At 42.0% G+C, this 17,506-nt stretch overlaps 1 protein-coding gene across 2 annotated transcripts in view; it reads left to right on the top strand.

The window, feature by feature from the left end:
- The window catches only part of CCDC77 (coiled-coil domain containing 77), a 104,123-nt gene that overhangs the window by 23,376 nt on the left and 63,241 nt on the right, over positions 1–17,506 (top strand). For both annotated transcript variants that reach the window (XM_068134293.2, XM_068134302.2), the window contains 3 exons: positions 4,817–4,910; positions 8,124–8,193; positions 8,306–8,400. In XM_068134293.2, the coding sequence (XP_067990394.1) occupies positions 4,817–4,910; positions 8,124–8,193; positions 8,306–8,400 (259 nt within the window). The remainder of the gene's footprint in view (positions 1–4,816; positions 4,911–8,123; positions 8,194–8,305; positions 8,401–17,506) is intronic.

The following is a 17,506-nucleotide window of genomic DNA, read 5'->3' as shown; positions in this document are numbered from 1 at the left end:
TTAGGTGGACTAAAGCAATGTGACTGTGTCCCCAATATGCCTCCGCATAGTCCCACAATGGGTAGATGCCTCATTCACTGTCCTAAAAATAAACAAGTTTGATTTAAATCCCTTCAGCTGTTTTCAAGTATCACATTTTCACCAGCCATGACAGGTTTCACATCGATAGGTGAAGTGGTTTCAGAGATGGGATTTAAAAAAATATTGGCTTTCAAGCTAATATGGCTGCCACACCACGTGGCATATGACCTTTAAAATGTACACTCTGCATATGTATGTGTCCGGGATCACATTTGTGAAGTTTCGTGTGGATCGGATAAGGTTCGTTTTTTTCTATTCAAGATGGCTGCCAAACCACATGACCCACGACATCATTTTCAAACAATATGCAACAATGGTGTTAGATGATATTTGTAAAATTTCGCATCGATAGGGTAAGCGGTTTAAGAGATATAATTATTTTATATTTTCCTTTAATCCAATATGGCTGCCACACCATGTGACCAATGACGTTTTCGTGGTCATCTTTTAATGGCACATTTTTTATTTTTTTTATTTTTGTATACTGAATCGAGGCTCGTGAAAGAGCTAAGAAAGACACATGTAAAGTTTTGAGGCAATCGATTTGGTAGTTTGGGAGAAAATGTATTTTTAAGGTTTTAGGTTAAATCCAATATGGCTGCCAAACCATGTGACCTATGATGTCATAAATTTAATATTTCAATACAAATGGGTCATAGATCATGTGCATGCAGAAATGTCGTAATTATTTTTTCAATGAAATGTAGTAATTTTACAAGTAATTTAATATTTCAATACAAATGGGTCATATATCATGTGCATGCAATTTCAGATTTTTAGGATAAGGAATTCAATTAAAACATTTTGGCTGGTATACCACATCACCTATGATGCCATCATTATCATGCTTTTCTTCCCCATTGGGAGTACTTTACAATGTGCCAAGTTTCAAATTTTTCATTTCAGTGTTTTCCGAGAAATATTTTTTTAATTCTTTGCATTCAATCCAAGATGGCTGCCATACAACGTGACCTATGACGTCAGTTATCATAAAAACATTCTGCATAGGTCTCACTCCTACCCTGAAAGTTTCATCTCAATCAGCCATGTGGTTGCAGAGAAAAACTAGGTTCAGCCCATAAGTACGGAGTGATGGACGGACACCCCGAAAACCTCATGCCTCTGGCCACCTTCAGGGGTGGAGGCATAAAAAGAAAAAATATGTACCTGTGTGGGTCTGTCGTGCATGTTTGGCAATGGTTTTGTGTGCTATTGTCTTTGTGTACTTGCATTGATGGAAATTAATTATCAGTCCTTAAAACAAATACTGTATTTAACTTGATTTCGTGCTTCTACCATCCAACACATGTCGAGCACCTTTTCTACTCGAACAGTGACTGATTTTAGGGTTTAATTTCCTTACAGTTATTCAATCTTCATGTAGAACAAGGTCTGTCATGCATAATTGTTTCAATTAATATTTTGATCTCCGTAGATCGATAAGAGTTTGAAACATTTAATGAAGACTTGTGGTGCCACCAGTTATTTAAATTTATATTGCACTTGATATAATGGATGTTGACGAGGATTAATTTAGATCATTATTATTAGGTCAACACAATTGTAATGAAATAATCGATTGTTCTCTGTGTGGGATTACATTGAAGAATATTTTTTAATGCTCAGGAGAGGGAGTTTGACTTTTATACACAAGGAACATACCAAAATACAAAGTTACTTGGAGTACCTATTCAAACGTATATCAAAGGAACATCAAAATACAGAACGGTAAGATCATTTAGGCCAGACCTCTCTCGGTCTCTTTCAGTGATCTCAATTTTATAGTCTCGAACACGGCCGATTATCTCATCGATGCCGATTTAATGTTTTGAATTATGCCGCAGTGGTCCAAAGGTTGTGTCACGTACAAGCGATAGGGATTTTGCAGGCATGTTGACGGGCGTTTTGACCTTTGTATGGACATTCATATATTTAGTTTCAAGAACATTTTTATTAACCACAATACAATTAACTAATTTGCCAACATTTGAATTCTAATTCACAACTATTTAAAACGGTACAGTATTCCGTTTAGCATTTAAGATGTAACATTTGTGAGATGTGGGTCTAAAGGTGTTTGCATTCATCAATTCAAAACAGAGGCCGCTGTGCTCCAGACATCTCCTGCAAACACTCCAAGTGAGAAGTTGGCTGGCCTTCACCCCACCCTGCCATCTCACCAACAGCATGGCTGGGGCACAACACTCTCAGAGCAGAATTCATGAACTAGTACAGCGGATAACAACAACAATTGTGCATTTTATGAGAAAAGCATGAAATTTTTAACATAGTTAGTGCATACCATAAGGTTTATTTTCAGATGTGGAGGGAAGTCAGATTTGACCTCTGAGGACCGTTGATAGGTCAAATCCAAAATGGCCGCAAGTCCACCGAGTCTAATGTTCAAACGCGCTTAATTTTGGAACCAAATAGTGTAGAAAAACATTATAGGTGTCATTTCCAACGAAATAGGGGATGCTCCTGATGAGCTGTGGGTTGCCTTTGGTGTCGGCGTCGGGTCAAGCTTTCGGTACATAGCTGTTCACGAAATGGTTGCCACATTGATTCCAACACAGTGTCTGACTGCCTGACTCTCCCAATCTTTCACGCTTTCACCGGGTGTGATACTGTATCTGCATTCGCTGGCAGAGGAAAGAAGACTGCCTGGGAAACTTGGAAGTCTTTCCCAGAGGTGAATGATGCTTTCAATGAACTCCTGGGCATGCCAAGTGAGGTCAGTGAAGGCTCAATGTTACTGCTGGAGCGATTTGTGGTGCTGATGTACGACCGAACCAGTGAGAGCACGGAAGTGAATGATGCCAGGAAACAGCTCTTCACACAGAAGTGTAGAACTCTAGAGAACATTCCTCCAACCCAGGTAGCACTCAAGCAGCACATCAAGCACACTTGCTACCAGGCCAACTGTTGGAACCAGGCATTGGTCATGGATCCAGAGATGCCAGACCCATCTGACTGGGGCTGGACAAAGGAGACAACTGGGTGGCAGCCTCTTTGGAGCACTCTCCCTGAAGCATCAAAATCGTGCCAAAATCGATCCACTGTGACTGCAAGAAAGGGTGCACTGGACGCTGCAAGTGCCAAAGCTGCACTCAAGTGCACTGCACTGTGCTTCTGTTCTGGAGACTGTTAGATTTAGATCATTACCAATTTTCATCATTGCACTTTTTTTTTCTTTTTTTTCTTTTTTTTTTTGTATACAGGATCGAGGCTCGTGAAAGAGCGAACATTAATCACACAGAAAGACAAACCGACACATAAAACATATAACATCGGGAGCGGTAGACAAGATGGGGAGAGAGGGGGAAGGACACAAACACAACATTTGAGAGCAGGGACCGAGAGACATGGAGACATCGAGAGATCTGAGAGAGGGCGAGGGCTTTGGGGGGGGGGGGCGGCATGGGAAGGGGGCGGTGGGAGAGGTATAAAACATATGGACACTGCCAGGACTTCCAGGAAAGAAGTTGGAATTTCAAACAAGGTGGATCTGGGGTGAATTAGCAGGGGTAGAAAACATCAAGGTTTTGGATGGGGGAAGATAAGAGTTGGTGGTGAACAGCTGTTTTAAAGACCTGGAGGGAGGAGTGGGATTGAAGGGAGTGTGGGAGTTTGTTCCAGAGGCGGGAGAAAAGAGGAGTGAAGGTGAGCAGAGAGTCGAGATTTTGGCAGTTTAACCATCAGAGGCTTGCTGGCAGATCTTGTGCGACCTGTAGGAATATTTGGGGGACAGAGCACAGAGAGAGCTGGGGGAGCAAGGCCGGAGAGGAGTCGGTAGAAGACAGAAAGACCACCTACCTGCCTGCGGTGAGTGAGTGAAAGAAGTTGGAAGCTTTTGTGGACATATACTTTGTGGACATATACTTGACATTAACTTGATTTAATGGAAGCTTTTGTGGACATACTTGGTTAACTACAGTTATTTTTTCAGAAGTTATTGCATCATTCCTTGCAGTGTAAACACTTTTTTTCATCATTTCTGGTCTTTGGGTGTTCTGTACCTATCCCTCCCTGTACCTGAAAAAAATAAAGTTTTAAAAGTTCAAATGAACTTTTTCCAATAGCAGTTCCAACTGCAGTATCATAAAAATAGATATTTAACGTAATTTGACCTTGACCTAAATGCATGTCCTTGGGTTCTGGCGATCTCAAAAGTATCACCAAATGAATGGGCATCCCCAATTTAGTTGGAAATGACACCTATAATGTTTTTCTACACTGTTTGGTTCCAAAATTAAGCGCATTAGAACATTAGACCCGGTGGACTGGCGGCCATTTTGGATTTGACCTCTCACGGTCCTCAGAGGTCAAATCTGACTTCCCTCCACATCTGAAAATAAACCTTATGGTATATACTAACTATGCTAGAAATTTCATGCTTTTCTCAAAAAATGCACAATTTGTTAAAATATGAGAGCTTATCCGCTGTACTAAACTAAATACTCTCCAATAATTATATCAATCACCTTTATGATTATCCAATTAAAATACATTTCTCCTTTGTAACATCCTTACTGAGTAAAAACAATGTCAGTGTGTCTGTTTGTGTGTGTGTCTGCCTGTACGCATGGATTAAAATCTTCGACAATGTTCTTTTGTTACATGAGCTTCCCATTTATAACAAATAGAGCTAGACAAATGCTGAACTCAACGCTACGGCACACTGCCCTTTTATATGGACTGCTCTTGTCTCTTTTTTTTTTTTTTTTTCCTGTAGGGATATCGAGGATAAGAAAAAAATTGAGCACCTACTGACTCTGAGTGGACCACGCACCAGGGATGTGACTTATTGCTTTGATCCTTCGAGTGAGGTTTGGGTCTCTTTAAGCAGTGATAATAATGACATTTCAAGTAATCTCTCCTTTTTTCATTTCATCCTAAATTGATGCCACTTGTGTTTATTTTTATTTTTTTTGTCACATTCAGTTTTTCTGCCATCAGCTTAAAATAGTTTGTTTAAGACCAGCAAATCAAGCTTATCTATTCCTGGTCATAATTGCATTTGCTGAAATGATGTAATCACTTGAGTGTTTTCCTTTTGATGTCCTCTTATGTAATTGACATTGTCGTAGATCATTGGTGTGTCATAGATCTCTTATGTAATTGACATGACCCCCTACTTCGAATTTGACAAATTTTCATCTGATTGCACGTTTCAGCGTGAGCTTGTGGTGCAGCTTTTGGGTCTGTTTCCTACTGGAGAGGGATAGGAATAGGGATGGGGGGTGAGTAAAAAAAATAACGGTTTACTGCCGCCACAGCGGGAATGACTGTGAGAACATCATCTTATTGCACTCCAGTTTGCCTACGCCTTTTATGGCCTCCATCCTTTAATTTTGACGACTGTTTTAAACATGCTCGTAAAATTTTCACCATTTTAATCTACATATATTGTGTGTTGTTTGCACTCCATATCCGAAGAAAGCCATTCACATGAAACATGTGAACAATGTGGTCAATTTTTTTTTTTTCTTCTGCATACAACGTCCAGGCTTGTGGAAGAGCTGGAACACTGAACGGATTAGGGCACAACAGAAGAAACTAGAATGGCACTCAGTAGAGCGCATACCTCCGCCAGGCTAAACAGTTTGTTTTGTATCCGCTGATTGGCCAGATCTGGATTTGGACCTGACCCAAAATCAAATCGGCTTGTTCTTATCACCTAACCAACTCGTCCACCAAGTTTATTTATAACTCATCCACAACTTTTTTGAAATATCATGTTATATATCGATTTTAGCCCTATCGCTCAATGGTGAAGAATAACTTAAAAATCAAATAACTCGTATCCGAATCCATATTTAGATCTTCACCCAAATCGAGTCGTTTATTTTTTTTTTTTCACACACCCAACCTCTCGACCAAGTTTCGTCCAATTTCGTGCACCACTTTTTGGGATATCTTGCTATATGTCGTTTTTGGCCCTATCTACCAATGGTGAAGCATCACTTTAAAAATTATACGAGTCGGATCCGAATCTGGATCTTCACCAAAGTCTAATCATTTCGTCATTGTCACATACCCTACCTCTCCGCCAAATTTCATTCAAATCCATCCACACCAGGCAAACAACCAGACAGGGGTGAAAACATAACCTCCATCCACCTTCGGTGACGGAGGTAAAAAGGAAACAGTCAAAAGAGGGAGGAAACACCAATAGCAGAATTGAAGGTCAAAATAGAGGGATACCTAGACAAATGAGGGTTAGGGGAGAATGCATGGGGAAGCCAAGATGGATGCAGAAGCAACCTCTCAGGAAGGAAAAACTGGAAACTTGGAAGGAAATGTGCTAAGTTAGTTGATCCCACACTGTTCTAATGTCTTCCAGCCTCATGTTGTCAAGTTGCTGTTCTTTCCACACTTGTACCATTTGCTCACGAACCTGTACCCGATACTACCCCAGTAAACATAGGATCCTCACCACTTCGGCTGTTTATCACCATTCTTTACGGGTGGCAATATCAGAGAAGGGCCGTATGTATACAGGTGCTACGAATGATGGGCAGCTCAGACTCTACATGTTAAAAATTTTGCATCCATTTCATGGAAACCAATTGTTAATAAAATCAAACATATTTCACAACGTCCATGCAATGTTTTGCCAGTCTTGGCTCTACCTTCATTGGTCTGTGGTGCGTTTTTGTTGTTTCTGCATTTATATATATATATTTTTTTTTACTTTGTTGTGGGGGAGGAAGGGGGGAGGCAGTGTCGCGGGTTTTGCCTTTTTCATCGGAAGAATATTTGTACTCGTCCCCGATTGGCTTAAATTCTACCATGAAGTGTGAGACTAACTCGAAACATTTGTGTTGGCTGAGTTTGGTGTTGCGATAATGATTTTCCTGAGACGACTAGCTCTATCTGCAAAGGTTTAGAATCCCCATCGTTAATACGACTGCCTTCGCCCAGTTTTTAACCCACATCCTTTGGGATGCCAATTCAGTGTCCATACCACTATACCTCCGTTTCTGGTCAAGGAGGCTGGAGCACCATTCAGAGCAAATTGGTTCAGTACAATGATTTCAAACACTACAGCATAAATAGGCAAGCTCTTAGATTTTTATCCAGGATGTCATGTTGATGACCAGTAAAATCAAAATTGATGAGTTTTAACCGATCGTGTTGCAGCATTTGCTCAGGATCCACAAGGCCTTGTTTGAAGTGTTAAACAAGTTTCCAAGTTAAAGATTATGCAAGCCCAGTTCTTTCTTGAAAAATAACTATGTAGCCAATATCAACAGGAATTGGTTTCTGTTGTCGTTGTACAAGGACGCTTGGACCCCTTAAAATAATTTTAACCCATCGATCTCATATTGTATCCATATTATGTTATCTATTCCCTTTTTTTTCTTTTTCTTTTTTTAAAATTCATGCAGCAATTAGTTGTAATTTTTACTCACTAAACATCCACATTCTGTAGTACGGTACTTATTAATTGGAAAAAAATCTTATCTGTTGGCATAGCCTGTGTAACAACGGTACTGGCCAAAACCAAACTTGTGTTGAATCTACAAAATAAAACCTTTATGTTTAATTAATTTTGAATAAACACTTTAAAGAGAAAGTGACCCACTTTTGCTCAAATAGAAAACAAAACCTTTGCTTGTCTACCTGCTCGTTGACGACAGAGCCGGCTTCGCAGGAATTTGTGCTTCGTGATTCTGTAACTTTGGATTTGGCAGTGCTCCAGAACTGTGGTTTTGATCAGCATTTTGTCACCGTTCCAGCACTTGTTTTCATTAGTTTCCCTTCTCTATGAAACTTGCACTCCTCTTCAGAGTTGTTGTTGACTTTATATTTAGCCCATGTGGATTTTCTAAAAACTATCATTGGCATTTCACAAGTAAGAAACACTGAGGGACTTGCCAGAGCTACTATCAAGTATGACTGACTGACACGTGTAGTCTGGCTAACTGTGAGGTGCATGAGTTGTACATATTGAATTGCAAAACCCACGTAAAACTATTTTACTGGTGGCCTTTATAAACTTTGGAATTAAAGGAATTTTGTTTTTGTTTCTGCAGCTTGGTGTTCCTCGGTTACTTCCTCGTGCCATTAAAAACAAATTGAGTCGGCCTGTTCCTCCATTGTCCCGTAAGAAAAAAAAATACATTTTGACACAAATGAAAGCTTTTGACTTGTACGTATGTCTTTGTTTTTGGTTGTATTTTAATATCCTAGTTTAAATTGTGTTGTTGATTTTTAGGAGTTCGCAAATCGACCCCGAAAGCTTCACCATCTGCAGACAGCAAGGCAGAATCGGAGCATGGAACTGAGAATAATGAGATACTGACCCTGCAGGTTAGATAAATGTGATGTCATCATAAAGTTGTGGCTTGTATTGTTATTTATGCAGCAATCATTTTGCTGGTTGTTTAAGATGATTCACATTTTGTTTCATGTTTTCACATTATGTAATGGACATGCTTTTGTGGGCATGTCAAGCATAGATTTTATTTATTTGTTTTTAAAATCTATTTGTCAGCTCATTGAAGAGTGAGGTGATGTAAAAAGTCAATGTACTGACAGTGGGGGTTAAAGTTGAATACAAGCAAGAGAATGAATGAACAGGACAAGAGGAGATCGAGAGGAAGGAGGAAGCACGGTTTCCTGAAAGCATAAGAGTTGGGTTCTGCATGGTTAATGGGAGTAGAAAAGATCCCTGATTGGGATGGGGGAAAAAATGAGATGGAATTACTGCTTGTTTGAAACCTTGGAGGGATGAGTGTGATTGAACTGCCTCCAGAAGGGGGTTATACAAATGGGAGTAAAGAATAAAAAATATGGATGTATCGAGAGTCGAGAAAAACAGATCGAGAAAAACAGAATGGTGGAATCGAGTAGTAATCTTGGTTTTTTGGGGGTTTAACCAGGAAGGGATTTCTGGGAGAACCCATGCATCCTTGAGTTAGGATTAGGGGGCTTAGATAGAGTAGAGGTAAGTATACCAATAGAGAGGTGGTTTAAAAAAAAGCAGGTTGATTGCCTATGAAATTGACAATAGATAGGAAAGTTCCAACAGTAGTTAAAAAAAGCAATGGATCTTTTAAAACAGTTTAGAAAGATCACAGGGAAGTTTAGGCCTCTGATTGCAGTTTTTAGGTGTAGAACAGAAAAGGACCTTGGAAGGAACACAGGTGAATGAAAGACTGAATGAGTTTACCAAAAGTCTATATAAACAAGATAGGTGTATGATGGCAACCTTGGATGAAATGGAATATGAGGAAGAACCAGCAGTGATAATGTGAGGTATGCTTGTACCCTGATAATACCTGAGATAATGTGAGGATAATGTGAGATAATGTGAGCAGCCCTGATAGACTTGGCAAATGGGAAGTACCAGGTGCCGATTGAATTCCAATATGACTCTTTGAGGTAGTTAACGAGGAAGCAATCAAAATTTTAACAGCTATCTATACAAAAAATTGGAGTAAGATTGTATGGCCTAAAAGGTAGAAGCAGTTTGTCTACATACCATTGTCAAAAAGGGGATGAAAGAGAATGCTCAAATAACCGAACTATTGCCTTGATTTCACGAACTAGCAAGATATTACTCAACATCGTTAAACGCAGAATAGAATACTTCATAAAGGGAGAAATGCCTGTTGAGCAAGCAGATTTTAGAAGAGGAAGAGGTACTGGAGATCAAATCGCAAATCTGAGGTGGATCATGGAAAAAGCATCAAAGGAAGGTTTATCTCTGTTTTACAGATTAAAAGCAAAAGTGTCTGTCCCCGGTGACGGGAAAAAGTTTAGGTTAATCTATCAAATTAAATTATTTCATGGACTTTAAAAAGGTTGATTGTGTTGCACTCTTAGTTTCGCTCAGAGCCAAAAAGCTCTGAACTATTTTAACCACCCAATGTGAAATGGTGATGCAACATTGGGCGCTCGGTGGAGGTAGGGCCCCCCTAAAAAAAAATTGAGGCCAAAATCTAGCTAATTTAAACAGTGAATTGTGAGCTTTGCCTGCACAATGTCTGATAAGATATGTCTGTTAAGAAGCCTGTACACCAAACAGGAAGCTACAGTAAGAAGAGTATGGAGAGACAGAATGGTGGAATCGAGAAAGGGGTCAGACAGGAGTGCAATCTCTCCCCTTAGTTGTTCAATCTGTATCGTGAGTACATCATGAGGAAATCAAACCTGGATGACAAAGGATTGGAGTAAGATGTATCAACAATCGAAGGTATACTGATGATGACACTCTGTTGGCAGAAAGTAAAGAGGGCTTGATGAAACTGCTGCAGACTGAAGAAGGAAAGTGAAAAAGCTGGTCTTTGTTTAAACATAAAAAAGACAAATAATCTTGTGAATGGAGAAGATCGAGGTGTTCAGATTGGGCGATGATCAGGTGGAAATAATGGGAAGTTTTATATTACTGGGTTCTCAGATTGATGTGAGTAGAGGAGAAATTGATAGACGGTTAGCGTTATCTAGAACAGCAATGTAAAGATTGACAGAGACCTGGAAAGACAGATGTGACGATACAAACCAAGAGGAGGCTGGTGAACACTGGTATTTTCAGTTGCAATACATGGATGTGAGTCGCAGACAGTGAAAAAATAAAAAAACAACATTGACAGTTTTCAAACATTGTGTTGGAGACTATTGTTCTCATAGTCCAAGTAATTTTTAACACCGAAATCTGTGCTTGAACAAATTATACCACCATGTACATCAGAAGTGCTAATCCTGAAACAAAAACTGTCATACTTTGGATGCATCATGCATGCAGAAATTGGAAGTCTGGAGAAATCAACCATGCTGGGACTGTATGAAGGAAAAAGAAAAATGCAGATCTTATATGTATTGGATGGATGAGATAAAGCCAAAGGCTAAACCAAACTATCTCTGCCAGAGATTCAGGTAGCAATGCAGGATAGGGATGTTTGGAGTAATCTGATCATGAATGTAAACAGACGTTGGCCACGACTTGACGGAACTAGATATCGACATAAGGTTAACCTACCTACATACCTACCTACCTACCTGCCTGTGATGAGAGCAACATGCCTTGCACTTCAGCCTCATTATGGCAAATTTCAGTTGTGTTGAGAGCTTCAGATTCCAGACTTTGGGAGACAGTGTTAAATTAATTGTAATGAGATATTGAAATCAAATTAGATTGAGGTTATGGCAACATTGAGGTTGGTATAAAGATAAGCAAGATTAATAAATTTGATTTAGCAGGATGTGCATGAAGCACCGGCATGATGGGCCTAAAGGCCTGCTGTATATGTTTCCTTCTATATCTTGTATAAAAGGATGAAACAAGAAAGATATCGTGCTTAGCATGATACTGTACTTGCGAAATGCAAATGAGGAATAGTTGCCATGGAAACAGTACTTTCGAAAATTTAACCTATCGAGTGTTTTACATGATGGAATGTTGCGCATAACACATTTGTTTGGGAAATTTACTAACTGTGGCTTAATAGGTGTTTTACATGTATCAGATGTCATTGATAACTTTGACATACTATGCATGCGTACAAATAAGCTGTGTAAGTTTCAATCTGATAGCTTGAAAAACTTGAGGCTTGGCAATAATAAAATCGCAAAATAAATCTCATTTCATAATAATGGGGTGAAATTGTTGTCATGGAAACCGTTGACATGTTAAAATGGCTGAAGATCATTCTGATTTTTGGTGAACCAATTCCGTGAACAACATGCAAATTCTTTTAAAATCTCAAGTCAACAGTATGAAAGTTGGTGATTTAATGTTATCTTGACCTTTAACCCTTTGACCTCAATTTATGGGCTCTGCGGTTTGGATTGGTGAACCAATTCGTTGACCTAATATGCAAATTATGTTCAAACTGATTACCACCATCAGGGTGGGTGGAGTTTGCACATTACTTGCTGAAAATAGAATGAGACTGCATATGGTGTATTGCAAGAAGACACCATAGAATAGATTGTGTATTGTGCATATAAAGATGTCTAAATGTCCACAGGTATAAATGGTCTAAGGTGTGCAAAGGTCTAAAGGGTCCAAAAGGATCTGTAAGGGATGAAACTTGGGTCTGGAGATATATCGATTATACCAGTTATGTCGGTATAATTTTTCATATTGATATACTGATATTGTCCTTTCCTCCGGGTGGTGTTCCTAACTTTACTTAATTTATTTCCACAATTAACAACTAAAATGAGACACGCTCTACATGCTATTAACCTGAACCGAATAAAAAAAAAAAATTTAAACTGCAGAAATTGAGCTTAACAGCAGTTATGACTGCTGAAAAAAAAAGTATTCATTTGCTAAAAGCGTGTCTCTGGACTTCTCCGAACTTCTCCAGGTGGTGTTTACTATGACCTCAAAACGTACCCAGGAAGCAAGTAGTTGGTTTCAACTTTTATCCCTCAGCACCCGAGCACCGTTTGGTCAATCACGTTTTTATTTGTCCTCGCGGCTGTTTTTAAAGCAATTCATTTTCTATGAATCAGATTACCGGTACAGCGATCCGCGAATGTGATACTGGCCTGTGCTGATTACCGGTACGGTGATCGACGAAAGTGATGCTGGCCTGTGCTGATTACCGGTGCAGCGATCCGCAATAGTGATACTAGTACGGTTATCCTCTACCAGTATGACGATACTGGTGCGGTGATCTGCGGCGGCGATACTGGTGTACGGTCATCAATGGTGGCGATACTGGTATACGGTGATCCGCGGCGGCGATAATGGTGTACGGTGATCCGCGATGGCGGTACTTTCCCTCACCTGAATCCACCCCATTGTTCTTCCATCTCAAAACTGCAAAACTCCCCAATTGATGCCATTAAAGGTGATTATTGGCACTACTATTGCCGTCGTCCTGTGAGTGAGATCAGCAACAGCTGCTCGCTACGGGGAGGCGGACGGGGGGAGGTTGGAGAGGTCTGTGCCGATTACCGGTAGATGTTGAAACTGATTATGACTTGGCATCGTGTGCCAATATTGGGCACGGCTAGCTTTTTACTGAGCTATAATATTTACTGAGCTAGCTAGCCGAGCACTCGCCTGCTAGCTGTGATTAATACTTAATGAAGTTGATGGTCATCGACTATTGTCTTTAGAAATTATCCTGCAATAATAATGCAAATGAAGGTCAAAACTGAACCACTTTTTACTCTTTATCAAACAAATTCTCTATCATACGATTGCCATAATTTGTAAAGATAGAGTGCATGATGTATGCCGTGAATTACCGTGTCAATGATGTGTACGTCATTTATGAATAAGTAATGGACCAGTGGATCATTATGTATTGTTATGAATGTTGGGGTAATGAAAGAACGAAGGAATGAATGATCGTTTTAAGGCCATTTTCCCTGCTAGAGCGGGGGTTAGAGTGATATATATATATATATATATATATATATATATATATATATATACACACACACAGACTTGGCATTTAATATGGATTTTTTTTTTTTTCTTGACTTGGGTTTACTTTCTTAACTCAGTATATCAATCTGGTGAGTTTCTTTTACACTTTGGTGATTTATTTGTTAAAAGAACCATGTCACTGATTGTCTGTCGCAGCAAGAAGTCAAGAACAGGATTATATCACAGGTGGCGTGGCAAAATGTACGGACAGGCGCATTTGATGATTGGCTTCACAGTCGGGTATACAAGGGTTGTTGCGTTCTGTATTAGTGGAAAACAACTGCTGCACGTCTCCAAAAGTTATTTCCGCTTCCTCTGGAGATGGTCCGTCAACTCGACAATGCTGTTTGTCATGGAGTGGTGGCTTTACGAAATTACGGCATGAAACAGCGTGCTATTGCTCGGCAGTATGGCATCACTCAAGGTCAGGTGTCAAAGATCCTGAAACGAAATGCTCAGAGGGGTGTCCCGACTCCAATACCGAGGCCAGGACGTCCCCGTAGAACCACAAGGAGGGATGATCGCCAGCTGCACCGGTTAGTCCGCAATGGCTGTACCAAGTCAGCTAATCGGCTTGGGGCTGAGTGGCAGCAACTGACAAATGTGCCTGTATCCAGAAAGCTATTCAACCAACGACTGGTTCAAGCAGGCTATCGTGCCAGGCATCCCCTGAGAAAGCCACGCCTGACCAGACAACACCACCAGCGCCGATTGCAGTGGGCCAGAGAGCACCGTCAATGGCAGCCAGGACACTGGAATCACGTGATCTTCAGTGACGAGTCTAGATTTCTGGTCTATCGTCAAGATGGCCGTGTCCGAGTGCACAGACAAGTGCATGAAGCCTACAACAAAGATTGTATAGTGCCAAGAGTCCAAGCTGGAGGTGGTGGGGTGACCGTTTGGGCTGCTTTTCATGCAGGGGGCAAAACTGACCTGGTTGTTCTGAATGGAAACCTGAACCAGTTCAAGTACAGCGCCATTCTGGAAGAAACATTGCTTCCATTTGCTCATGCAGCCTTTCGATGAAACTTTGTCTTCCAAGATGACAATGCACGGCCTCATCGTGCTCGCATGATCCAACACTTTCTTGCTGACCGTGGTGTAGAGCATATGGAGTGGCCTGCCATGTCCCCGGATATGAATCCGATAGAGAACTTGTGGGCAGAATTAACGCGTCAAATCGACCACTTGGACCAGCAGCCGACTTCTGTGCGTGAATTGCAGCAGGCTATTGTCACTGCATGGCAAGCGATTACTGTCCAAACCTTGGCAAATCTCGTGAACAGCATGCCTCGACGTGTACGTGTTCTCCTGAATGCTCGTGGGGGTTACACGAAGTACTGAACTGTAATTTTACTGTCCGTAATCCCAGTCGTAATTTAACTTTTGCTTTTGTTAAAAAATTTTTTGGCTAATGTGCAAAATAAAGAGATACTTCTGGAAAACGTACAGAAGTTTAACACAGTACTGTCCATGAATTGAGTTCGATATCAGTTTGCATCACTTTCAAGGATCAATTCATTTGTTTTGAAATGTCAAATGTGGTTTTTGTTTCTTTTAAAGGTCACATTAACAAAATCTAGAATAATTTCAACATAATTCCAATGAACTTTTGGTTCTGAGACATCTTGAAAAGTAAGTTCACCTCCAGAAAAAAAATATTCCATATTAAATGCCAAGTCTGTATATTGATACGGTTTTGAGGTTTGTACATATGACATCATTTAAGGTTAAAGGTTTGCCCCCCCCCCCCCCCATAGTTCGTCCACAATCAACACCTAGGCCCACTTAGAGTATTAGTTATGTCATAGTATGTGTAAGAGTAGGCCATTTCCCTAGTAATATCTGCGTTGTGTAAATAAATGAGCTTAGGTCCTTTCATTTTGCGGCCACCCTCCCAATTCCATCTATGGGCATACTTGATCCCGCGCCCCATTTTGGCTGATCCCTCCGTGTGTTTCACTGCCCTTTGTTTGCTCGAAACTAGTCAAGTAACACGAGGTAGGCCTAAGAAGAGGGACGAGCGCGGGGGTCGAGGAGGGGCGGCGTCAAGCAGCACGTCAGAGGCGATGACGGTAAGGGCCACCAGCCAACCAGGCTATATAGGGTTGGTGTTACCGTCATTTCGGTGTTACTGTCATGTTACCGTCATTTCGGGTGACACCGTCACAATTTCGGTCTTCGAGGCCGGCCGATAGGCACAGTGTGACCGGAAGGGACGAGGTTCTCCTGACCACGTGGCCCTTGACTTGGTTTGTCCGCACAATGTGGGCGCTTTCAGGATGAACTTTAGCCGGGGAGCGTTTGGGCGCCCCGGTCTGATACTGCCGCCCACGCGCAGAACAACTTGTGAGTGCACGTGGGTCCCGGCGGTCCCACTGGCCTAGCGCTACCATGTTTAGACAGCGAACTCCGTCCCCGGGCACCGGCACCTACTCCCGGAAGTTTGAGAGATCAGCAGTGCCGGGCACGGTAGGACACCCGCGGAGCCCCGGCGGACCGGGGACGCGCGAGCCTACGCGTTAGCGTGCTACGGTGGAATCAACGGCTTCGGCCACGGCCGGGCCGATACTCGGCCCGGTCGCCCGGAAATGAACTGGTTCGACGCCCGCGCTAGAGAGGTCGCGGGCGACTGAGATGTATTAACAAATAATTAATTAATTTGAGACGTCCGATTTCTAGTGTTTGGAAATTTGGAAGAGCTTGACCCTAGCCTTTCCCTTGCGAGGGCAAGGAGGAACTTAACACTTGACACTTAAGCTTAGTTTGAAGTACACCCTGCCAGCGCTCCCGGTGGGACGGCAGGACAACCAGAAGGGACGAGGTTCTCCTGACCACGTGGCCCTCGATCTGGGAAGCGAGAGGCGTTCCATTAGTGGACGCGCCCCTCACGCCCGACTTTTGGGCGGCCCCGGCAGGCCGTTTGTTTTGACGTTCCGTGACAGGCCCCGCACCCCCACATCCGGGCCGACCGGGCGACCGGAATGAATCCCGGTGTCCCGATCCGAACCTTCAGAGCGGGCCGGCTGGGGAGTGCCAAGCACCCCGTACCTGCACTTTCCGTCCCTGCGGTCCCAAATACCGGAACCACCCGAATACCACTTTATTCGACAAAATGAGGTGCGGCCTACAGCCTTAGAAAACCAACCCTATATAACCAACCAATATAGTTAACTATATAACCAACCAACCAATATATAACCAACCAAAAACCAACCCAATCCGTTCCCGCTCCCGACACCAATTGTTACCGCCAATAGTACAATTGGTGTTCCAAAATTTGGGCTAAATAAATTTAGTCCCAGGTCCGAATCCGACACTCCTGACACCAATTGTTACGGCCCGCGGATAAGGATGTTGGTTTGCCGAGCGTATGGCCCCGCGGTCGTACAGTTACCCCGACTAACCCGATTCCCGAACGTTGGCCGGATCGCGCCACAGATATTCAATAGGGAAAAGACTAAGGCGACACGGATGTGAAGAAGAAGCAGACAAAAAGGTTGGAAATACGAATATAATTTATTTGCTATTTACAGGCTCAAAAAAACCAAGGAGAAGGAAAGATAAGAAAATAATTTACAGAAGATTTTAGAGACACAGTGCAACGCTAGCTTATACGAGCTTAATTAAATACCCAGGGACAAAACAAACAGAACAAACTCACGTACACCAAAAAGGATGGACAGGCAGGAGGTGGATGGCTGGAGGGAGAGGAAGGTCCAAGGGGGTCCTGCAGCACGATCGGCGCGTTTAGCAGCCGCCGTTCCTTCGCGGCCCTGCTCAAAACCGCCGTCCAGGCCCCAAGCGGCTGTTGAGTGGTGTTGCTGCTGTGGCTGCTGCTGCTGTGGACGTCGCGTGCTTTGCCAGGACTACAACAGGCTTTGTGCTTCCCTGGATGATGACCTCCTTAATGTTCTCTATGTTCTTTTGCTCACATGCCAGCCTCGGACTCTGCTCGGAGAGGCACCAGCTCAGGAACAAACATCGGCCCACTTGATCAGCCGTTGCTGTGTACAAAGCTTC

This window comes from Myxine glutinosa, chromosome 1 (assembly GCF_964187855.1).
Source record: "Myxine glutinosa chromosome 1, kmMyxGlut1.1, whole genome shotgun sequence".
Lineage (NCBI taxonomy): Eukaryota > Metazoa > Chordata > Myxini > Myxiniformes > Myxinidae > Myxine > Myxine glutinosa.
The sequence above is the reverse complement of the archived record's forward strand: the minus strand, read 5'-3'. Positions and strand labels throughout refer to the sequence as shown.